Source organism: Sturnus vulgaris, chromosome 4, assembly GCF_052056855.1.
Source record: "Sturnus vulgaris isolate bStuVul1 chromosome 4, bStuVul1.hap1, whole genome shotgun sequence".
Lineage (NCBI taxonomy): Eukaryota > Metazoa > Chordata > Aves > Passeriformes > Sturnidae > Sturnus > Sturnus vulgaris.
In genome coordinates, this window is record NC_142246.1 from 44,779,973 (window position 1) to 44,805,356 (window position 25,384).

At 38.0% G+C, this 25,384-nt stretch overlaps 1 protein-coding gene and 1 long non-coding RNA gene across 8 annotated transcripts in view; one reads left to right on the forward strand and one right to left on the reverse strand.

The window, feature by feature from the left end:
• Positions 1 to 25,384, forward strand: part of SH3D19 (SH3 domain containing 19) — an 84,078-nt gene that overhangs the window by 53,304 nt on the left and 5,390 nt on the right. For all 7 annotated transcript variants that reach the window (XM_088163769.1, XM_014888241.2, XM_014888242.2 and 4 more), the window contains 10 exons: positions 9,763 to 9,870; positions 13,074 to 13,186; positions 15,307 to 15,365; positions 17,393 to 17,657; positions 18,844 to 18,912; positions 20,184 to 20,256; positions 20,561 to 20,691; positions 23,016 to 23,074; positions 24,660 to 24,847; positions 25,113 to 25,165. In XM_088163769.1, the coding sequence (XP_088019895.1) occupies positions 9,763 to 9,870; positions 13,074 to 13,186; positions 15,307 to 15,365; positions 17,393 to 17,657; positions 18,844 to 18,912; positions 20,184 to 20,256; positions 20,561 to 20,691; positions 23,016 to 23,074; positions 24,660 to 24,847; positions 25,113 to 25,165 (1,118 nt within the window). The remainder of the gene's footprint in view (positions 1 to 9,762; positions 9,871 to 13,073; positions 13,187 to 15,306; positions 15,366 to 17,392; positions 17,658 to 18,843; positions 18,913 to 20,183; positions 20,257 to 20,560; positions 20,692 to 23,015; positions 23,075 to 24,659; positions 24,848 to 25,112; positions 25,166 to 25,384) is intronic.
• On the reverse strand, positions 380 to 4,066 carry LOC148223989 (uncharacterized). Its single transcript, XR_015803237.1, has 3 exons — positions 3,760 to 4,066; positions 1,280 to 1,365; positions 380 to 588 (listed from the first exon to the last, which is right to left on the reverse strand). It is a non-coding gene; the product is annotated as an uncharacterized LOC148223989 (long non-coding RNA).

Here is a 25,384-nt window from a genome sequence, read left to right on the forward strand (position 1 = left end):
GGAAGTCCTCCCCTGATGAGGAGGGAGCAGCAGAGACAGTATGTGATAAACTGACCACAGCCCTTGATTTCATCCCCCTGTGCTGCTTTAGGCAGGAGTTATGGCTGCTGCGGATGGCCTGTATAACAGGACCAGGCCAGCCAGGGAGTCTGTGGTAGAAGATATAGAGAGGTGGGAATGATGGAATTGCCAAAAACCAAAAACTTTTAATGTAAAAATAACAAACGTAGAAACCGCATGGTACAAGGGCAACCTTCAAAGACCTTGAAACTTGGAAAGCACTGAGTTGGAGGGTACAAGATCTAATCAATAATGAGGATAAGGAACAGAACCATATATGTAGCTGGCAGCCAGCCAACCATATATCAAAACCAAGAACAACAGCTTATTTGTAATAAACTGATTAACATATTAGTTCCCATAAGACAACTCTTCTCTCTATTCTCTCACCACAACGTAAGGATGTCCTTCCTCTTAGCTAGGTGTCTTCCAGGGTTTGAAGCTGAAGCTCTGCATCTGCAGGTGAAGCCAGCTCCCTGTCTACCTCAATATCCACAGGAGGTGAGAAAATTGCAAGTGAAGTTGAGACTGGAAAGAAGGGAGAGGTGAGAGTAGGTGTCTTTAAGATTTGGGTTTATTTCTCATTATCCTTCTCTGATTTGATTGCTGATAAAGTCAAGTAATGTTTCTCCAAATTAAGTCTGTTTGGTCACGATGGTAGCTGGTGAATGGTCTCTCTCTGCTCTTATCTGTACCTAAGAGCATTTTGTTACATTTTCTCTCCCTTTTCATTGGAGTGGAGTGATAGAGTAGCTTTGGGGGGCATGTGACATCCAGCCAGAATTGACCCACCACACATCATTTATCATCTTAACTTTCACAAAAGAGAAATGTAGATGCTGTGTAGTTGTCATGGTAAATCAATATTAATGATGGTTAACAAATGAAATTTCTTCACAGTTCGTGAATTATACTGTCAGATGAAGTTCCAATTTGTTACCTCCTCTATATTGTCATGAAAGCTCCAAGGTAGATGTAGAAAGTTCCCTTAAAGTTTTAAATTGCTAAGATTGGAACATACAGACATACAGTTCTCAGGGGAGCTTATGAAAGCAGTGAAAATAAGGCAACAAAAGATCTTGCAGGAGAGGTGATTATTTCAACATGGATAAAAATCTATTTTTTCTTGGGCTGACAGATTCCAGGAACACTGCAAAAATGTCGCTAAAACTGGAAGGAAGCAGGAGTACAGGGTGACTGAGAGGTGTTTTGTACTTACATCAAGGATGATGATGGCTGATGGTGTCTAGGTGGGAAGAGAGGCATGATCATTGTAGTCTGGAGACTGGAGTCCTGGAATAGGCACTGTACATGTGGATGGTTTTAGAAGAAAAGCCATTTAGGGTAAAACTTCTGTAGTTTCACTCATTTTATTTTGATTAATAAATGTAACAAATAGAAGGAAAATGTACCTGTTCTAAGTACTAGGCAAGAAAATAGAATATTTACATTTTGAAAATGCATAAAAAGGAAAATAATGTTTTAGCTATGTACACTAAAAGACAGACTTGCCTCCAAACTAGAAAATTATATAACATTAATTCTTCCATTAAATCAGAGGTCAAGTGATCACAAATGAAAATCACCTGAGAAAAACAGCTTTCATGATGAAGTGATAAGTGTCATTCTTACTCTTTCTGGTTGGTGCCTCAGGTGTTATTCTACATTAAATTAAGAAGAAAATGCTTTCCATCCTCATGGTTAACAGAGGAATTGTTTATATAATAGTTTCCTGACTTCCTAAGTCACCTGCCTGTGATTTTCTTCATTCAATAAAATATCATCTGCACTGCAATCACTTCTTGCCTACTAAAGAGAAAAAGGTATGGCAGCATTACCGCTTTATTACACTGTAAAATTAGGACTAATTCGAGATTTTTGCTGGCATTTTTGATCTCAAGATCATATCCTGTACCCTGGATAACTAATACTGTGCAATGTCTTGACAGAGCGTCTACAAGAGCAACACTGGCTTTCTGAAAATGAGGCAACACAGGGCACTAACACTAGCTATTTCTCACGTTCCCATAAGAATGGCTTAGGATTTGCAAGGTGAACCCATGGTAAAATGTTTTGTGAAGGCAGGAAGAGAAGCTCTAATCTTGCTCTCAGGTCACCAGACCTTTGCATTTTTAACATATTTGTCACTGTCATTACTTAGCAAAATGACAGTGCTCTGCTTTTTGTTAGGGCAGCCCTAGGAAAAGAAGGCGGCTTTTATGCAGTGGCATTGGAAACCAAGCACCAACATCTTGTTTGTCAGAGAGCAGTGTTACATCACATACAGTGTTACCAGAGCTTCATTTTGTCTGGTGCATTAGGCCAAAGTAAACAGAACTGGAGGGATCAATCCCTGCTGCTGATGACTCCTCCTGTGAAAGGAGGAAGGGAAAGTATTCAGTGGATGATAAGAAGGGTGCAGAAGGCAGAAGTTGAAGTGAGCATATGAATGAAAAGGTGAAACAGGCAAAACAAAGTTCAGAGTCTCTACAGTGATTTAGTTGATTGATGTAAGACATCAGCTTCCTCTACCAGAAGTCTACCACCTCCCCAGTAAGTGAAAGATATTTGTATACTCTATATGTGCTAAGATCAACAGTGTTGGCAACAAACCAGTTTAGTTTCACCAGTCTAAATGTCAGTGTTTAACTGGTAGTTCAACTACCAAAACTAGCTGAATAATTAAAGTTTACCTCAAGCAATCCCTTGAGTTTTGTCAGTGTTTGACAGCATCTCCAGCAGCACAGCTGTTAGCTGAGTGAATTTACCCTTATCCAAACATGAATAATTTTATTCTTGTCTAACTTGTATGGAGGGAAATCATTCTGGTGCAAATAAAGACTCTGGATACTGAGATTTCTTTTAAAGTTTTCAGCATCCACTCAGAGAGTTGAAGTCTATGGGAGCTTTGGAAGCTGCAAAATTCAGAGGTGTATTGTGACAGTATCTTGCAGCCAACTCATGATGCTGGCCCAAGGGTAGTGCCAGGAAGGAGAAGTCAGGAATGACAAATCTGTGGAACTGCTGTCATCAGCCAAGAGAGTTTTAAGTGCTGTGATTTTGGACTAAAAGACTAATGTTTAAAGCCATTTGTATCCTAATGAAACTACTTCTATTTAAGTCATAATTTAAATATTGTGGAGGCATTTGTTTGGGTCTCTCCACCTTTTGGTTCTAATGCTTTTGATGATTTTGTGATGTTTTGGATGATCTGGGTTACTTTTGCATTTCTTTTATGGCTGATAATAGGGACTTGTGCAATTCCTTGGTGCAAGTGGTTAAAAGTTTTGATAATCTATCGGGTGGGCTCAATTCTCGCTTAGCCATTTTTACAAAGGCTTGGAAATTAAATCCTAATGCAAGTTTAACTGTGTAAATTTCACAGCTTCAGAAGACCCATGATTTTACCTGTAACTTGTATTAGTTGCTATGTCAAAGCATGTAGTGTGCCTGCTTGCTAAATATTATGAGAATATGTTTTGGACAAAGAAGATAAGGTAATGGTGCATTTATAGCACGTATTTCAACTAAAACTTGGAGGTGATATTGCTGCAATTCCTTTTCCCATATGGGGAGCTCTTCTTCTCTCTTCTTCCTTCTCTCTGAAACAGCATATAATTCATTGATTGCTCGGTGCCTGACATAGCAGAATTCAGTTTAAACCAGATGCTTTGAAAAGTAGTTCAGAGAGTGCCTTACCTTACCAGCAGAAGACAGGTCACATTTTGGTATCTTCATTAAGTTCAGGTAGACTACTGCATTTCTTAATTGTCTTATATATCTGTCTGTCTGTTTAACTACTTTATCGTAGTATAAAGGTTCATTTCTGTTTCTGCTGAGAAAAAAGTCCAACCAAAGCAATGCTGCTATCCATTTATATGTATTGTTGCTTCTTGTGGCATGAGTGGTGGCATTTGCGTGACATTATAGACAATTCAGAAAAACTGCTGCTTGAGTAACTCCAGATTTATCTGCTGTGGGAATGTTGTCCAGCTGCTTCTTTATAATTGCTTCCTCAGGACTGAAAAGAAAAAAAGAAAAAAGAAAAAGATGGAAATACCTTCTGACTGGTAGATTAGTGCAGACATATCATCAAAATTCTGTAGGTTTTCTCAAGGTTCAGCTGTGTTTCAAATTACTCTTAATGTGGTTATTTTCAAGATACCTGTCTCCTTTTTTACTTACTGACAAATTATCGCCCCAGAAAAGAATGAGGTGTCTCATCCATTTTAATCTGCTCTTTGGCATAAACCCCTGTAAAAACAGTTTTACATGAGAACATCCTGCTATTGGAGACTGGGGGCTGTGCTGTGTCCTGTTGGTTCTACTGCAAGGTTTTCAGTTTCCAGGAAAAGTGACAACAAGCATCCATTAACTCTTCAGCCACCACAAATGCTTGCTTAGTGGATATGGGTTGGAGCTTTCAAGGACCTGAAAGTTTACACAGGATAGGGCCTTATATCTAGGCTCAGGAAACAAGTAAGGTTTTTAAATCATAGCTGCGTATATTTTCTTGGCCACTCATTGTATATCCAAATACCCTCTGGCATCTAGAGTCAGACCACGTTACGCAACCAATTTCTAGCAACATGCCCTCACAGCTGACCTGTTCTAGGCAGGACATTTGGTCAGCGACCTCCTGAAGTCTCTTGCAATCTTAACTATCCTAGTCTTACTTCGAATAGCAAACTAAATTGGTGATGGAGGAGTAGCCTCCAAATTCTCCCATAGTGGCTCATGCTGGTATGAGCAGTATTTTTGTGCCAAAGGCAGTGTAATTTCCATCACCTTTACTAGTACAGATGAACAATGAACCAGGTGGTTATGCTTTTAGATACACACAGGTGCAAAGTGTGGGCATTCCCACATTTTGAGAGAGAAGCACTGAAAGCTCAGAAAAGGTCCACCTATATCTCTGTATATGTACAAGTAGTATGTGTGTAGTTTTCTACCCCATGAATGCTTTTATTGCCATTAGGTGTTACAAAAGTCCAAGAAGTTTTGCTATTCTAGTAGATTTTATTTTATCTGCTCTCCAGCTTTCTCACTACATGGATGAGATTTCATTCTCAGTTAAAGACAGCTTGCATTTTCAACAAGTACATTTAAGTCAAATCTTCTGTGACATGTCTTGGCAAATTTTTTCTATACTTTATAGAGATTACAAAACTCTGTATAACTCTTTGTGCACTTTTGTCGCACTGATGACTAGGCTCTTTCTGCAAAGCAGATTTGCTTGCCTCTCCTGCAGTTTTAAGTCTGAAGCAGTAGTAAGTCTCCTCCCAAATGATACTGCATTCCTTTTATTTGAATGGTGTAGTCTCCTAGCATTAAGAGAATACCAAGAAGCTTGAGTGTTACCTGAACTTACTTTCAAGTGATGCATAGGTCAGATGCTGAAGAAACCTGTGTCTCATTGTCTCCCTCTCTTTTAAATTATTTGTTTGTTTGTTTGTTTGTTTGTTTATTTTCTAGTCTCTTAGAAGTTACAGGCATGACCAGATCATGACAATCTTCAGTGCAGAGGGAGTTGCAAATTGCATATTTGTGCAAGGTGGTGTAGTTCACATTATTCTCTCTATGTCAGAAATCCATTTTTAAAAGCAGTGAACTGTTAATTTTCTTGATGAAACATACTGTGGAAAGCAGATCGGTAAAATCACTGATGCTGGAATTTAGATACCATACCTGTCTAATACATCTCTTTTATCATTGTAAGTAGATTGAGATTTAAAATGTCTGAGTGAACATCAGATTTTTGATTGTGACAATTCACAGTGTTCCTTGAGCATGAATCCCATTCTTTGAGATGTTACCTGTCAGGTTTCTGTTGAATCTCTAGCTGTATTACTAGGAGGGACCTGTTGTTGAGAATCTTCCCCCAAGTATGGGTTGATTATGCTTCCATAAACACAAGAGTGCTTTCGTGAGACCAGGTTTTAATAAAAGCATTTGTTGATGAGGTCTATTCCTGTTCTCTGTTCCTGGAAGACTCTGGTAACAGTACTGTTCTGTGTGAAGGGAATGTGGGAGTTTTGCCTTTAACAGCTGATTTAGGTTTTTTAATTAAACCTTGAAAGTAGACAGAGTTGCATAATTCTGTAGTGACAAGTGTTGTAATATCAGCACCCCCATCTTTGTACTTCATTGTTCTCATGTGTACTGAGTACGTCTTGCAGGACTGAGCATCTTCACAACAGATAGTACTATCTGGGCTTTTAGCTTTCCGCTTAGTTATTTGTTGTCCTCTTATTGCTGTTGAGGTATCTATTACCGTCTTATTACCTCTCACTTAAAGACTACCAACAAATATTTCAGGAAGATACCCATCTGTCCTTCTTGCATGGGCAAAACCTACTGCTTCTTCTGTAACCTCATTTTTTGTTTTAAACAAGGGTAGTGTATTTCAGTGGGAGGTAAAAGGTTGTTTCTCCAAAACTGTTAAAAGAAAGGAGATAATGTATGGTTTATTTGAATACATGACTTGCATTTGTCTTTCCTGCAAACAAGCACAGTAATATATGTTATTGCATAACCCTTTGAAACAGAAGCTCTAGAAAAATGAGACTAAGGAAGCCACAGACTTTTAGCACTGTTGTAAAACTTAAGTTTTAAAAAATCAGTAGAAGTCTGTTGGTATGTCTTATGAAAAATTACTTGCAGATTAATCTCCTTGAGCTGAGAAGCCTTAAATAAGTACATTAACAATTCTGTTATCACACCTCCATGAATTATGCTCAAACGATAATTAATTGTTGTTAAACAACATAAAATTCTGATATGTTGTCAGTTCCATTGCAAAAAGCAGCACAGTCACTTTCTCAACTAATTTCTGCTTGAAGCCCAGCACTGGGGAATGGAATAACACAAACAAGGTAATGAGTTTTAAACTATTTATCAGGTGACAACAGTATAATTGAACATAAGATAATGAATGGAAAACTAACATTTATCAAATGGTTTCTCAGACTTAGAAATTGCCTGTCTCAGACTTTAAAATTGTCAGATATATTGATAAAGAGACAGTGTGTCTCTGCCAACTGCTAAATGGTCAAGAAAACTTTTTCTATGCATAGCAGAGATTAACAGCTAGCAAACAGCAATCTTTTACAATTTTAAGTCTCCCTTAAATTTACAAGACTACAGAACTGTGATTGTTTGGGGTATTTAGTGCATTTCCAGTTAGTCTCTCAATGTCTATATTTTCGTAAGATGGAGGCTTTGGAAAATTGTTTCCTCATTTTTCATGCAGAACTTCCTTCAGCTCTGCAGAACCTTACCCTGAGAGGTGCTCTGTGTGTTAGTGTTCATTATGGTCGTGCTGTGTCAAGGAACCCATGACTTAGCCCTGCTCACCTTTGCTCATCCTGTGTCTCCAGCTTCCCAATAGGTAAATACAGCTTTGAGGCCTTGCTTGCCTCACCAGGGTCACTGTTCAAATCTGATGTAGAGTTGCCAGATAACTAAGAGAGAACAAAATGCAGTTTCAGGGATTATTTTTTCAGCTGCACTTAAAGTCACTCTGAACAACAGCACAAAGGTTAAGGTTTGATAAATCTTCAGGGTTTTTAATGCAGTTCAAGTGTTAGCATTGCAGCTAGCAGGTGGAGGTATAAAAGAATAAAAGAATGTTGCAGGTTTGCTCCAATGCTGGGATTTTGATTTCTTGTAATGCCTCTACTTCCAGAATGCGTCCACCCCACTTGTGGTCTGTTTTCAGATCCTCTACGAAAACTCTTACAAGTGATGCAGCTGTCATTTGAAGCGACCTTAACCCTCTACTCTCGTGCTAATCCATAACTTGAACAAATGTTTTTTCATCCTTACATTCGAAAGCATTGTGGGTTGCCTGTACCTAATTTCTGGATGCACTAGAAATCTTTGTACACAATGTGATGGAGTCATCTTTTGTCTAAGTGGTAACAGAGTTTATTTTTAACTGTAGCCTGTATACCTTAAGCAGTAGACAAATTGTTGACCTGCCATGATCCTTTGAACCTGAAATGTACACTCACAGCTGTTGTATAAGCAGCCTGACAGAAGGAATTTATTTGCTTGATTCCTGATTAAAATGTGATCTGAAGGTAACCAGGTGAGTTTCTGGGGAACCTATAGGCAGGTTGGCTTTAAGAGAGGCCATGGCACAAATCCACACAACACACCCGTACAGGATGGATCTGCCTGTGAAGAAAACCTTAAGCAAGGGGCTAGTGGGAGGTGGACATCTGAGCAGGGTGAACATGCATGGACCCTGTGGCGTGTTATCCCTGCTGTTGTGACAGCTGCACACTAGCAGCAGGAGCTGGGGACTCTGCCAGAGGGGGCTGATGGCATATGCACCGGCAAGGGGGAGCTGTGGCCACCGTGTCGTGTGCATGTGGGAGGGCATGAAGTTGTTCACAAATAAGTACTGCATTTCTGGACTTTCTTAAATCTTAAGTGAATTGCCAGGCACAGATATATAGTGTCTTGCTTGAATTGGATTGTACTGTTCAAAATTGTCCATAAGAAATCATGACTTCATATGACATAACTGTTTTTTCTAAGTGTTGAAGATAAAATTTTAACAAGTAGAGAGTTTTCTGGCTTTGTCCGGAAGTGTGGCAGTAGTTTTGGATAAGGATATGCTTTTATTAAAGTCATGAGGAATTCAAAGGTATGCCCTGTTACTTCCTCTCTTAGATTTTAACACTCCACAAATGACATCTCATTGACCTATGCATCTGCAAAGGCTAGCAGAAGAGATCAGACTCTGTTGTCATAGCTATGAATCTGTGTCAGATTTATCATCCAGAGTCCTTCTCCAGTTTCTGCTGTACACTTTTGTGATACTATTAAGCATTGCCATTTTACTGCAGAATTTGATAGAGAAGGAAATCACAATTGTTAAGAAGAGAGAAGTATTGCTCTTTGATATGAAGGTGTACTTGAGACAGAACACATTAATTTGGTCTTTATTTTTGTACTAGTATTACAGCTGCCTTCTACATGCATCTATGTTCCCATGCCTTTTAATAAGAGACCAGTGTTTAAGGTAATGAAACATGGGAAACATTGCTTCTGTCTTACCAGTGGAATGTTTGGGCAGGCTTGTAGAGGAATGAGTGATAATAGGCAGGGGCAGAATCAGGCACAACTCCCAGACCTCGGTCTGAACCAGTTCCCTCCATGTCACCAGGTTTATGACCTGCAAAATGATGTAGAATCTCCAAAAGGATTAGTTGTTCTACAGCAAGGACATTTTGTAATCAGTAGTATTTAAATGTTTTGTATGTTTCAGTAGGTACTTTATCTGCTGCAGGGCTGATTGTTTAGCTTTGGCAAGATGGTGTTGATTAAAACTTCTCAGTGAATGTGTTCACAGCTATGTCCATGCATTAGATCAAGTGCTTTGTAAACATTTCCCTAAAGCCATTCTGATTTCAGGTCCCTATTACCAAGCAATGCAGCTCCTCTTGTTCAGTGGCTCATATAATCCCAGAATGTATCTGGAGCATGTTTATGTTAAGTCAGCTATGAAAGCAGATGTACGAAGAAGATCTGTTACAAAAAGCTGGTATGCTAGTTGCATCAGTCTGATCTATCTTTTTTGTTACTGTATTGGGTATGAAATATTAATATCCTTAATAAATCCTTAATATTTGGTAAGATTTCTGTTCCACAAATAAGTATTAAAGATGTTGTTTTTTTTCCTCCTTTTAGATCCATTTCAGTTCCTTACCAAAAATGAACCTGCCAAGAAACAGATGGCTCAACCAGCTCTAGCTCGGAAACCCACTGTGATCCGAATCCCAGCTAAACCTGGGAAATGTAAGTTCTTCTCCCATATGTCTGAGAAATGTGTTAGAAAACTGCTTCAATTGGGACTTAACATTTAGTAATTGATTTCCTGTTTAGTAGCTAATATCAGCTGCCAAAGGAATCCCATGATACAGTTTGACAAGACAGAGGAGCCGGGGAGGGAGGTAGATGAGCATCATCTTCCACTCTCACTGCTGCCTCATTGGGCTCCCTCTCTTGAGTTTGATGTCTCTCAAACCTAATGGAGCTGATGCATATCAGAGGTGAAACTGTATGTAAGAGGCAGATCTAAAGGGTAGAAAGGAAGACTTGGAAGAGACCCTTGTGGCAGAAGCAAGCTTGTTTTGTCTGCTAAACAGAGTTGAACCTTTGGCTGAATTGACTTTGGTGGTGACCTTTGCTGAGATTTAGTGCTGCTCCCTAGCTTCCTTGTCAAAATAAAAACTTTAGTGTGTTAAACTTTTCTTCAAATACAGCTTGGTTGTGTTGTTTACCATAGTTTTCATAATTTAAATCAAAAAGTGCCATTTAAGCAAGAATGTTTAGGTAACAATTTGAGGGAATAAAAAAAGAATTGTGAGAACTGGGATGCAAAAACCTTATGTGTTCAATTTAATGTCAGGGTCTTGACTATAGTTTTCTGAGAGTTACTGTATTCCTAAAGCCTGCCACCTCTAATTCTCTACAGCTTTACAAATGACACTGACAGTATCTCAGAGTGGAAATTTATCAGAGCACCACAAGGTCTTTGTGTTGGCCTTTGTATGCTGGAGTGTGCTATTTGCAGAATTCTGTTTGGCCTTATCTTTGATCCTCAGAGCTTAGGGAAAAATGTCAAAAGATAGATGTCTTAAAGTCATGTTTCAAAATCATGTTTTGCCACATTTAGTAGAAGTGTATAGTCAACTTGTAGTAACCATATGTCCCGGTGGTATTTCTCCTAAGAGCTTCACTCATTATTTCCAATCTCCCTCCACCACCAACCCACTGTTAAACTACTAAATTTTCTTTTCCCCATATATGTGAGAATTGTGGTGGAATTGATTAAAAATGCAAAGAAGACTGAAAATAAAGCTGTGAGGAAAAGTCTTTCTGTTAATACCTGATTAAAAAGAAAAGGTTTTTTCAATTAGAAAAATATGTGTATGAAGTACTGTACAGAGGCTATGACATAATTCTTCTCTATAAAGAAAATTTGAACTACAATTAAAAATGAAACAAAAAGCCAACCAACTACCTGACATTTTTTTCTTTTCCTTTTTTTTTTTTTTTCTGGATGTATTCCCTTTTGAACGTGTAGATGACTGGTCCCTTGCTGCTCTCTAGTGATAATTGAAGTTTCCACAAAGGACTGCCAGTCTTGTACTTGGCTACAAACAACAGGAGATTGTGAAGGACTGCCTGCCTTATGGGAGTCGGTGGTTGGAAGATTAATGGGATAGGGAAGAACAGAAGCAGATTCTGAGAAAGCAGAGTAGCCTTTTGTCACATAGAAGCTGCTGCAGAAATGTAACCTGTTAAATGTTAAAAGAGGAGAACAGTACAACTGAGCCGAGGCATAAATGGATATAGTAGGATTTACATTGTAAATGGGCCGCATGATCTCAGTACAGCAGAGTCTTTTGCCATCTTGTTTATGGAGGAAATAAATTTCGTCAGAAACCAGCAAAAATGGGAAAGAAAACCCCCAATAAACAAAACAAAATAAGACAAATTTTTAAAACCCCCCAAAAACAGCCTACCCAGCACTACAGACGACAGGAGAGAGAACTGCTTAAGAATTTGAACTCCAGTGAAATTTTCAATTAGGATTAGCATTTTTGTCGAGATGTGGTTAGAAAGGAAGCATTAAAATTTCACTTCGGTTATTACACTTAGAAATCACTGAAAGTAACACCTGCCTTCTAGTTGGGGCTTATTTTTTTGTAATTGTTCCTCTAGTTCCTTTAATTCTGACCGTAAAAAGAGTAAGGGAGAGGAAATTAGGCCATTTGTGTATATAGCAAGATTTGAAGTGGTAAATAAATGTCTTATGCTTTTTATATCAGTAAGACATGATAAGAGATTTCTTTTGGAATTACTGCCAGGTATTGTTTTCACTTTTCATCCATCACAGTACCTTAGAAAAGTTATGAACTTCCTAACCTTTTTCCCTCATGCCTAGTCACTGCCAACACTATGAGCTTCTCCTAAAAATTCAACTGATCCATTGAAATGATCCATTTTTAAACATCACAGCAGTGTTTTACATAATAGTAATGCAACAAAGGTGTTGAAAATAAACAACACTTCTCCTTCCTTTGTGTTGTTTCTTTGTTGGGAATAATTTTCATGAATTGAGGAACTGAAGGTTTTGTTTTAGATAGCATCTCTCCTCTTTTTTTTTCTTTTGTCATCCGTCTATAAATGTCCAGGCTGTCTACACATATTCTTATGTAACTCCAAGTTCAGCTGGAGGTCAGAAGGGCTTAAGTGTCTATAGTTCTTTCTATGAAATTAATTTTCTTGATATACAAACAGATCGTAAAATAGATTACATGGTTCCAATATATAAAGACAAAATGTTCAGTAAATATGCTGACAGAACCTGTCCAAATGCTTCCCGGGTTTCAATGGCAGAGACGTTGAAAGCAAATGTCATATATTTAGAAGGGTTTCCTATTCTTTATTGAGCGTGATGACATCATCACTCTTCCCTAGTGAGGTCTGTAGTGTTTCCTCTTCCTTGTCCTAAACTTACTTTGCTTTTAGTCTTTAAGACCACCTGGGAACTTCCATCTCTGTTTTCTGTCATCCTGAATTTTGTAGCAGGTAGAAATGTGATGATGGCATTTCCGGGTATCCAGTAATGAATCTGACATTCCAAGGGGTAGAAACTCTTCTACTTGTCTAATAATATATCACCAAATTTTGCAGCTGAAACCCTGAAACTCTGAAATGACTTGATGGTGTCCTGAGAGTAAAGTGAAGACCATTATGCAGGATGGGAAGTACTTAATTCAACCTCAGAGTTACAATGTTCTCCTCATGTTCCTTTTCTCTTCACTTTTCTTTAAGTGGTTCTTTACTTTGGCTGCTCTGGCTTTGAGGAAGGAAGTTGCATTCACACAAAAAAATGCCTCAAACCAAGCTGGATTCCTTTACCTATTGTTGATCCACGTAAGGAAGGTATTAATTAGACTTTTATTTGGGATTTTTTGGACTTTTTACAGCTTTAAATGTCATCCCACATGGCCCTCCACCACTTCCTGCTGAAAAGCCTATTGGGAACACATCCAATATCACAGTGGGAAAACTCAACAGTGGTGACCTAGTGAAAAAAGGGGTAAGTTAGAACTATTTTCCTGTATTACAGCTTTGTCTGCTTTGGTTAAAAGATCTCTTGTGATCCTCAAGCATTTGTAAAGTAAGTTATTTGAGGGAACAGAAGATGAAAACAACTGCTCAGAAATGTAAAGCTTTTTTCTTTTAATTCTGTTCTCTAATTTAGTAGGTAATTTAGACTGCTGTCAGTTTTGAAAAGCACTCTGGTGATTTTACTAAACTTTGATCATATCTATCTTCAATTTTCTATATTCATCATCTGGAATCAGGCTATTCTACAACTTAGTGTCAAAAACATTGCAAAGTGGCTCAAAGTCCAATGGGATTTACATGGTAAAATGTTGTCAAAGTGCTTTAGAAATGTATTTTTTTACCTTCACGCACACAATTCCTCTTGGTGTCTGTGCTAATTTGAAGGCAGAGGAAACTTTGCTGTAGAAGAATGAAGCTTGCTTTTTTTTTTCGGCTCTTTCCTTCTGGTTGTTTCTGCTGAGTTGAGCCACCTATTTTGGGAATTAAGGCTCTGCTCCTTTCTCCAGAGCATGTACCTAGTCATGGTAGACATTGTAGCTAAATTACATTTGACACAAAGTTTCAAAAGGGAATTAAAATAAACTAGAAAATGAAAGTAAAATTTCCAAATACTGAGTTTTCTGATGGCAAGAATGGCAGAGAATCTTGTGAAAACCACAGGCAGTAAAAAGTAAAATCAAATTAAAAGCCCTTACTAGATGGACCCTGCCAAGAAATGCCTTTGTAGCTACCTCTGCTATTAAGATAAAGGGTACTAAAACGTTGTAATTGAAAAGGCTATTCAGAGATGTCTCACTTTTTCTGGATAATTCTGAAAAAAATAATTTATGAAACAAGTCATTAAGTGACATTTTATGCAGTGGAACTCCAAAACTTTTGCAATGTCATCCAGGTTATTGTGATAAGTTTTTAAAAGAAAGATTATATTGAATCCACTGGAACATTGAAATCCTATCTTTGGAAAGGTAAGAACTGTGTTCTAAAAGTACATTGTTTGTCAATGGGAGTGATTAAGCAGCAATAGCAAAAATGGTTGACCATAAGCAGCAGTTGGCATAGATTTCTTTCTTTTCACACAGAAGAGGAAAATTTTTGATGCGAGGATAACATCCTCATCTGAAAATGGCAGATTGTTTTCTTTCTAGTAGGGTCATTTAATCAGAATGTTAATTTGGGGGCTCAGTCAAGGGTCAGATTTTGTCACAAAATATATCTGTGTGTTTTCTAGGTGGGAAAAATCACAGAAATTGTTTATTAGATTCAAGAACCTAATTAAGTAAACAAGACTGTTCAGACATATTTAGAAGTACTGGTTCAGAAAGGGTTCTTTTGAACCCAGATTCAGTACTTTAATTTATGATGCTGTTCCAGAAGCAACTGAGCTTGTTCTGCAAAGCTGGCAGAACTTTCTGGCACTGGGATGAAAACGAACAGCGGGAGGCAGTAAGGATGGTCACTCGTTAATCCATCACTGTGGTCCAAGCCCTTCAGACATGGCATATATCTTCCTCTCTGACTGCTGTATGGTGGTAATCGCAGGCAGAGCCAGCATAGGCAGCTGGGAAGAGTGATGCCAAAGCAAGATTCACTGGGTCTTGTCTGTTAGATCTCTAGCAAACATATTTAGATGCCTTCTTTAATGGGAGCTAATGTTATTTACAAGAGATGCTGTCCTGTGCGAGTCGCATTAATGTCATGTTTTCTGCTTTCCATGTATCAAAGTTGATAATGCAAATTCTTGTAGACATTGTAATTGTACATTTGTATGACTGTCCTGAAATTAGCTCTTAAGTCCTTACTGACATGTAGTAGGAAAGGAGGGGCTGGGTCATACTTAATGCATAATTTAAGCTGTGTTTCAGGTATTAAATCAGGTTATTTACTGTCCATATTTCCCTCCATGTTCAACAACACTTTAAAATTGCAGAATCATACCATTATACTTACTACTTTAGTCTCAGACCTCTAGAAACTCTTGTTTTTCATGTCCATAGAATATAATTTAATATAAGAATTATATCATTTAAACAAGGTTTTTTATTTTTCTTAGGCTTAAAGAAATGTCATTTTTCTTTTGAATGGTTGTAGGAGTTGAGTCACTCAGAACAGTGTGGAGTGCCTCAGCTAGAACCTCTACTACCCCCAAGGTGAGTATTGTTCTTCAGATTCACTTTGAAGTGGTGTTCCTGAATTAATTTGTATGGTTAGTCTCAATCTAGACACTACTGACTCCAGTCATAGCTCAGCAGTCTTGGCTGGGCACTAAGCTCACTAATAAATAGGCAGAACTAAGCTGAAAGCTCTTTAATATTTGTTTGTACATTATGGTGTGAGCAAGATTATAGGAGAGCAGCTGTTTGACCTTTCAGCTAATGTACAGTGGCTGCTGACAGTCATTCCTTTCTGAATCTTGAACCTTTTCACCCACAGCACTTGCACTTGTGGTGGGATTTGGATGGTGAAGGAATGGAGGTCAGATAATGCCACGCTGAAAAGGGCAGATGCTGTGCCAGCAGTTTCCTAGAAGCACTGACTAGTTTATATACTTCAGACCTAAAATGCAGGTGCAGGATCACTGATAACCTTGGGGTTTTTTAATCTTGTGAACCAAAAAGAAAGAACGTCTTTAGCAAGGGCAGAAGTTGCTGGACCAGCCTTTAACTCATGTCCATCAATGCCAGAGACACAGTGGATGGAGATCTGGCATTGACTAGCCAGCCCACTGTGGGTATCTCAGTGCTTGCATTCCAAATCTGTGAGTTTAAACACAAGAGTTTGCTATGTTGTGTTAGGACAAGAGAATCTTTCTGTTATTGAAATGAGCCTACCGATAATAGTAAGTATTGATTAACAGGAAAGAATGTGGATGTGCTACAAGGAAACACCTCATTATTGTTCCTTACTGGCTTGTTCCTTCCCCATATTCAGTTTAGCATAACATTCCTGATTCTTATGAAGGTCTCTGGTACTGCAGTAAATATTTTGTCTTTTCACTCTTCTGCTCAAATGGATTTTTTTTAAGTAAGCTGTAATAATTCACTGAATTGCTTGTTGGGATCTTCTTGTTTAGTTGAGTTGCTTAAAAATATGTAAGTTGGTCTGTTTACAGATTTAAAGCAGTTTAACTTGGAATATCCTCTTTTTTCAATATTAAAAATGCCTTGTTTAAGATGAGGCCAAGAAAAGGGAGAGGTGGATGATGAAGAGAAGTGGAATTTTTTTTTGAAATTTAAAAATTGTTTCATACTCAATTAGTAATAGAGAACTCTTTTCAGGAGCATTAGTAGAGCACTAGTACCTTCTCAAGTGATGGGTGACACAAAATGTGTTAGAATGATACTTCAAAGATCCAGCAATGCACACTTGGGGTTGGTAATTTTTGCAGACCCATGCAAATTGAACATGAGCAAATAATTATGCTGAATTACATTATATGAGAAAAGATAAACAGTTGTAGCAGAAACTTGCAGTACCTGGTTGAAGATAGCCCAATAACAATCAAATGATACTGTATTTTTGGAGTATTACTAGTAATATTAATGGCTAGTAAACATTACTACTGTCACTTCCTAGTCTCTGATTTTGATTTCTGAACTGCTGGTCGGCTAATAAGAGTGTGGGACCTCCAGCATTGCCATAGAACTTGAGTATTTTCACCAGTGTTTTCTTTGTGCGGTAGACATCTGTTGCATAAAAATGGTAAATTCTGCTATTGATGGCAATGTGCAAAGTGATGTGATATGTTATGAGTTTCATCAGAGTCACTTCAGATAAGTGACATCCCAAGGAATGGACTAGATTGATTCCTAAAGACCAGCTTTCACAAAAGTTCTCCAATAGCAGAACTTCATCCTGCAGGAGCTACAAAGAAAGCTCTTTGTAGAGGTGGATTGCTGAAACAAATCCTGCTTATTTAGTGGGCTCCCCAGAAGGCTAGCAGACTGTTGGTGAGCAGACTTGGAAATACATAGTCAAACAATCTGTCAGAGGACATGATAATCTGGTCCCAGTCAGTATCTGAAGAGTTCATGTATTCCTGGAAAGCTTCAGCTACTGCACACTGTACAGCCCAGGTCATCATAAATCTTGTTTCCTTACTGCACACTTTGTATATAGGATGACGCGGCAGGCTTATTAATATGCATATTTCTCTGATGGTTTGCACAATTTTTAGGCCTGTGGATGGAAAAATTATACCTGGTCGACCTCCCCCACCTAAAAGTGTTCCTGGAAGGCCACCTCCACCAAAATTCTCTGCAGCCAAGACCTCCTCCCAGAAGGATGTTCTTTCGCAATCTAGTTCTGACATTGCTGCTGATAAAAAAAACAGCAAGTTCAGGTTGGGACCCAAGAGAGCAAAAAGTGCAGTCTTTAAAAATCCAGATCCAGCATTACCTCCTCGACCTAAACCGGGTCATCCTCTCTACAATAAATACATGGTGAGAGTTGAGATATTCTGAGTACATTATTTTTATAAAACAGTACTGGTTAATATAGTAGAGAAAATGGTAGTTAAACCTACTAAAGTAGGTTAGTATTATGTGGCTTTCAAAGTGCATCTATAAGCATAATCTTCCCTAGAAAATGCTAGTAGATAAATAGTAATAAGTCCTGTAAGACAATATTAGAGAAAGCAATAAATATATGTAAAGTATAGATCTATGCGGTGTATTTTTGTGTATATATGTAATTATACTATTATACCTTTCTGCATAGCTCTTGGGGTTTGGGCATTCTTTTTGCAGTCCCTGGTTCTGAATTATTTTTCAGTAAAATGATGCTGAATAATTGCATTTGTTTATTGGTTTACCCATACATATCAAAATGCTTAGGGAAATTGGAGAAGCATTGGAACTTTTAAAGTAGTTGACCTTACTTAATCAAGCTTGCAAAGAGTGAGGCATGTGACATTGCTAATCTTACATTTTCATCCTGTTGATGCAATCTCTTTTCATTATAAAAATGGTTTTGGTATTGTATGTGTTACTAGAGAATTTTAAATACAAATGGATCAACACCACAAATAAAAACAAGGGGGCCTTTCCCCAGAAACTTGAAACTGGTCAGTGATAGAGCTGGTGGCTGCTTGAACCAGTGCTGTTTTCAAAAAAAGGAGTCACGCAGCCATAGAATGAACAGCGTCAACATTCCATCAGCATAAAGTGGAAAACCTTCTGTTGCCACCTTTTTGATCTTTCATGTTTATATTTAGAGTTTTGTGTATGAGATTTTTTCCTGTGGAAGATCAGTAGTAATTCCCTGCCCCAAAGTCTTACTGTCAATGAAAATTTCCTCCCAGGATGTTTTTCTAGTGCCCTCCATGTACGTTTCTGCATCAGAGTGTCTTTCTGAATATCTTGTACTTTATCGTGTGATACCAGTTAGTTGCCTAAGACACTTTTAGAGGGGGTGACACCACCTGAGTTTCGCAGAGTGGCAGTTCATATCACCAGCAGTCTGTTCTGAAGGCCTTCCAAAGGAACCTGTCCTCTTGCACTGGACTCCTAATTACCTGTAGTAAGTGGTTTGAATAGTTCCATCGTCTGACTATTATCACTTGGAGTGAAAATCTGAGGTGCTTAGAAGTGAAAAACACTTTCCCATTTGCCTCTGTTTCTCTTCAAGCTACCTGTGCCTCATGGAGTTGCCAAGGAAGGTTGTCTTTCTGGGAACACTGGAGAACTGTCCTGTAAGGTAAGGTGCCTTTTTCTGCTGGCTTAAATATTCAATGAACAAGACTCCTGTTGCAGTAAAATATCAAATGTTTTAGTCTTCAGAGGTTACACTGAGAAATATAATAGTGATTTATTAAATCCTTGTGTTTCTGTAACCAAAACAAAACAACTGCCAAAACAAAACCCAGTAATGGTGATTTGCCTCATAGCACAGGGACATTCAGCTTATAGAACAGAGCAAGAGAAATTCCTTGCAGTGCCAGAAGGGAGAGAAAACCAGTGAAGTTCCTCCATCTTACAGGAAAATAATCACTACCTTGGCTGAGTATCTGAGAATTGAGCAAAAGATAAGTGAGTACTTTGTGAAGTGCTGTACGTCAGCGAATTGGCTTTGACATATGGACTTGAAAGTATTTTCTTCTCTCTGCTTCTACAGTTCCTGACTTGGTTTTAGGGCATGACCCTATTAATATTAAATAGCTAGTGAAAATTATAGCAATGAGCATCCTTTTGACTATTACCAGAAGCCTACATAGCTGAAATAGATTTCTATGCAGTATGTTGTTGTCTGTTGTAACTCATAGTACTCTGGTCTTATCTTTATCTACGTTGGGCTTTTTTGGTTGGTGGGCTTGTTTTTGTGCACAGTGAATTACTTTGAATGTAATTCGCACACCATTGTTGTCATCACTGTACAGCCTAAAAGTTCCTAAGATAAGGTGGCTCAGCATTTTGAATATAATTTCCATTTATGAAGATGCCACAACAAAACTGTCAGCTCCCCTCAGTGTTACCTTCATATAAGCAAAGGCATAGTGGCTTCCTTGCTCCTCTTGGAATATTTGTTGGCATATGTGCTGTCGCTGCTGAATGTGCTGGGGGAGAGTTGGGTTGAGTGTTCCCTCGAGCAAGGAAGAGTGACTGGTGACACATAGTACCAAGCACCAGTGCCAAATTTGTCCATCGCCCTTGCAATGAGTGTTGCTATCAGTGCTACAGATTTCTGGCCCACAGAGATAGCTGTGATTTTTCTATACTTGGAAAAGTTGCATGCCTTCCCTTCCTTTCACTGGCTTAAAAGTAGATTTTGGTGAAATGTATTCTTGTTTATACTGGCAAAAGGCATACCAAATTCAGACCCATAGTTGTGTGACCAATAACCATTTCCTCCAGCAATATCAGAACAACTCCATGTCCAAAGTCAGAAAATTAAATAAGGAGTACATAACAGAGAATCTGTTAGTATCTTCCATGATTTATAAACTACTTGGATTTATTTGTTGTTGTCAGGATTCAAACCACCCTCCAAAAGTTTCTGACACAAGTGCACCTCATGCTGTAGTCCTGCATGATTTTCCCGCAGGTAAGTAAATGTGAATATTCTGGAAGCATGTTTTACTCCAAGATTTTCAAACGGAAACTTTCTTAGAAATTAGAGCTTAAAAATTGTGTAGAAGCTCAGTCTGCAAGGTCTGCACAGAGTTGTTCAAATCAGTGGATTTAGCTGTAGATGGATCAGTCTTTCAGTGAAAGCTGAGATTTATCAGGTAAAATTAAGACTTTTTAAAAACTGACTCTGGTTTTGTCTGTGGTATTTGTATTAAGGTTTTACATAGAGCAAATCAATGAGTGTGACAAGTACTGATAACTGAAATGATGTCTTACAGAGCATGCTGATGACTTGGGCCTTCATTCTGGAGACACTGTTTGTCTTTTGGAGAAAATAGATACCGAATGGTATAGAGGAAAATGTGGGAATCGCACAGGGATATTTCCTGCCAACTTTGTTAAAGTGGTTGTATGTAGGCTTTGTATATATTGCTACCAAGATCCTGTTGTGTTTGTTTTCTGGTTCTATTTTACTAACGTTCCTGTGTGTTTTACTCCATTATATGTTTCGATAATCTCTTTGATAATGTCTTTGATAATCCCTACTGGCAGCACAGAAGACTCATCAGCTTGTTTGTGTGGTATTAGAAAGATACCGAATTTGGCACAACCAGCTTGTGTTATGGGGAATAATTTGCTGTTAATTTAAAGCCAAGTGAGAAAATAACTGCCCTTACCAGATTCTATTCAGAAACGTGCTTAGTTTCTCAGGGTCCTCAAAGCAGATTATTTTTTGACAGCTGCATGTCAGAAACAACACTTGGTAAAAGATGGTTGATTTTTATGCCTCCCCCCAGGTCCCCATCTTCTGTTATTTTCTCATTCCTTGAACTTTGCTGGAATCACCACTATTTTAGCCATGTAATGGACTATGTCAGAGTAGCAATTTGGCCCAAAAAAATATGTTGTTGTATTTTTTTTTCCCTAGAATATTATTTTTTCTAACAAGATGAATTTGCTTAAGTGGTTTTCTAAGTGGCCGCACAAATGGTTCTGCTGGCACAGTGCAAGGAGATAGTGTTGTTGCAAATAAGCAGCTTAAAGCAATCCTGTTCCTGAATGTGACACTAGACAGTGAGTGGAAGGCAAGAGACAGATGCTCTTTTGGGGCCCAATGATAATTAATTTAAAAGGGATACAGTATGGTTCCCTGAAGTAAAATGCTGTGTCAAACCTATTGGAAGCCCGAGTTGTCCATTTTGTGACAGTGGAAAGGGCATTGGGCGGTCCACATCAGCCACGTGGACATTGAGGAATGCCAGAGTGACACCAGGATGCTGGGAAGGTGCGTGGCTTGGCACTAAAGACAGGAAGTGTCTGTGGTGACACTTCCTGGGCCAGCACAGCTGGCAGAGTGACCCCTGCTGCTGCATGGGCAATACCAAGGATTTAGCAGACATCAGAGAGGGTAGGGTGTCTGTTTAGCTTGTAATGGTGGTATCAGAGAAGAATTTTAAGATCTGAGAAGTGATGAAGAATAAAAACTAAACTCCTAGTTAGTAGTAATGGAATCATGCTTGATTCACTTTCACAAAAAAGATTTGTTAGCCAAATTGATTGGCTGCCTCTACACAGATCAATAATTTCATTTAAAAGCTCTTGCTTCTATTGATAGCTAATGGAGAAGAGGTTTTAAGTTTAAAGCAGTGGAGTGAGTATTTGGGGTCAAATTCAGCATTGATACAGACAGATACAACTTCATAAAACCTAGGGAAGATGCATTTCTATTTTAGTTGTAAAAGATTATTACCCTTTGAGAGCAAAAATCTTTTGGTTTAGAATTTGGTTTTTTACATTAGGTTAATTATACTTGAGTGAATTCTCCTGTTAATTCATGTCAGATTGCATCTTGCAACAAGGTCTCCATACAATACACTACAATCTGTTTTACAATATTGAGCTGGGTAGTAGCTTGGATCTGGATATCTGACAATAATACATAGTTATGACTTCCCATAGAACCTTCAGAGCACCACAGATACCAGCTCCTTCAGCAAGAGCAATGCAGAGAATATTTGTCCTAAGAGGCATTGTGATTTCCCCAGTGCTTCACACAATCTAATGAAACATTCCTGTTGATTTTATGGGAACTGGCTTATACAATAGTGAGCTGTAATCCAAAACTCTTCATCAAGGCCTCTTAGCTTGTAGTCCTGTACATCTCACAGATCATCCTTCATGTCTCACCAGAAATACAATTGAAGTCCTCCTGTGATAAAGGACTTGAATGTTGTCTGTTTGATGTATCTGTGTATTGATTTTTTTTAAGTTGTATTTCTCTGATTCAAGTGAGATTTGTGAGATGTGTTTTTGTTTGGAGAGCAGTTGGCTACCAAAGCACAGAAGGGGTAAGTGCAAACAGTAGTTCTGTCTATTGTGGTACACTGTGCTAGTAAATAATTGAGAACAATTACCAGTTGAGAATTTGGATCTAAATTCAACATGTAGTAGCATGTAGTCACATATTCTATCAATCAGTCATGCCACAAGTAGAAACAATAAACCAGCTTCATAAAACAAAACATTAAATATTGCTCCTTGTTTGCGTAAGATCAAAAAATGAGAAAACATGCATAAATTTACATTAATGTGGTCATATATAAGAGCATGCCAATTTCAGTGTCACACATCTGAAGAACAGATTATTTTAACCAGTTTCAAGTTTATTGTCGTTAGTTGCCACAAGTTAAGAGCTTGTAATGGAAGATATAATTTATTGTATGGTCTTATTAGATTGATGTTCCAGAAGAAACCGACAAGAAAAAAATACCCTCTTCATCACAATGTATCAAGTGAGTCAGATGAATTTTATTTGCTTTCTCATGTTGGTTTACGAGGAATGAAAAAGAAATATTAACTTTGAAGCGGTGGCTCTCTGCACTGAGGTTAATAGGGTTAACAATTTGTTCACCTAAATGTGTTGTAAAAATTAAATTATATGTTTTAAAAACCTGAATGTTTATGATGTTTTGTTAAGACTCATCTTTAGATAAAAAAGCCTAAGACCATATTTTCATGAAAACTGGTTCCAGAAACTGTGAACCAATCTAATTAATTTCAGCAGCATTGTACACTCTACTCTTTGCTCCTGGCCTTGCTGCTTTCATCCAGTGTCCTCACAAGATGGAACATGGTAGGGCTCCTACTCATGTGAAAGAACAAGATACAACAGGGCAGAATATAGAAGTACTTTAAGCAGAGAAGTCTGTCTGTCCTTAAGGTGTGCAGCTGTATGAATAAATCTAAAGTTCCCCCCACATAATCAAATCAATTGCCAGCACTTTCATTTCTGATTTTCAAACAACTTGTACTAATATTTGTGGGCAAGAAACGATTTTTCATGGTAGTTATTTCTCAGTGATATTTATTGGATTTCATAATCATTAATTTCAGGAATTAAAGCAAATTCAGGCAGAGGCGGGAGCAACTAGTGTCAGTGGGATCATTCACTTGTTCTTTAGATGAAGTGTGGTTTGTCAGGAACAAAATTTTATTTTAACAAGCTGCTTCTGCAGCTAAGAAAGAAACAGAAAGTTCTAGCTCTGTCCTGGCGGACACATCCTTGCAAAGATACTGAGTGGGGGACAGGGGTGGGAATCAAGCTTCTTACTTTGTTTGGGTGCTATGAAAGAATTAAAGCCTATTACTGCTTTTTTCCAGCACAGCATTTCTGATAAACCAAACATTTTTTTAGGTTAATTTCTTAAATTTAATTTTTTAGGTTCTTAAATAATGAAATCGATTTAAGTTGGGGGAAAAATAATTAGTTTTTTTTCAGGACTGTACCAAAGCATATAAAATTTATCAGATGCATCGATATTTCTTTCTTTGCTAGGTAAACTTTTTGCCCTATAAGATTATAGGGATGGATTTTACAGAATAAAGTATTTTAAAGTAGATAAAACCTGACTTCTTCCTATGAAACCTCCATGTATTTGGGATAAATATACAACACTCATCCCCCACCCATGTTTCATTGCATCTAAACTGGATGCTAGCTCAAAAAACAATCAAACTCTTAACAAAGGTGTATCAGGACACTTGCTTGGATATAGGCAAAGATAGTAAATTGGACAGGTGACCCAGAAACCAGGAGATTTATTGTTTCTTGGAAGGGAAGTAGGGTCTTTTGCAAAATACTGTAACAGCCAGCAACTGAGATGCAGAAATTGCATCTGGTTCCTCCAGACTCTGTACTCAACCTCCTCAGAAAGCAGAGATGAGAACCAGGGCTGGCCCACGATTTTCCACCTGTTCTATCTTCAGAGCACTTTTTTATCATTTTAATTAAAATATCAATCCATATATTGTACACAACGCTGTCTTATTATTAAGTGGATGGCAATAATAAAGTAATTTTCTCTTTTGTTTGTGCAGAGGTCCAAGATGTGTAGCACGATTTGAATACATTGGCGATCAGAAAGATGAGCTCAGTTTTTCAGAAGGTGAAACTATTATCCTGAAAGAATATGTAAATGAAGAGTGGGCCAAAGGAGAGCTCAGAGACACGTCTGGAATTTTCCCCTTGAACTTTGTGGAAGTAATTGAGGATCTGCCTGGAACAGGTATGAATATGTTTGCAAAAATCTTTTAGAGCATGGTTTTGTACTTAATGCAAATAGGCAGCATATAGGAAAAATTCCAAAAGGACAATGATTGCAGAAAGGAGGTAAAAAGAGGGAAGACCGATTTAAAAAAAACCCTCATAATTGATAGTAGGACTTCTTAAGAAGCTATTCTTAATAATGACTTCAAATATCTAAAATCTGTCATTAGTAACATTCTGAAGCGACACTGCTCATATTCTTAACTTGTGCTTTACTTACGTAGGTACAGAAACAGCACTGAAGAATAAAGTAGAGGTTTCGTCTTCCCTTTCTCAGGTAATAAAATACAGGCGAGGGCCAGAACTTATGTATAGATTTACAGAGACTATTATAATGTGAGAGTAACTACAGAACCTGACACCACTCTCACAGAACATAATGCTGCATTGTCACAGCCTCAGTTCTGACACTTGGCTTAAGCTGATTGAATTCAGAGCTTCTGACAAATTAACATTGGTAAATTTTTATCCTTTGTGCTGAAGGAAGTTCTTGTTA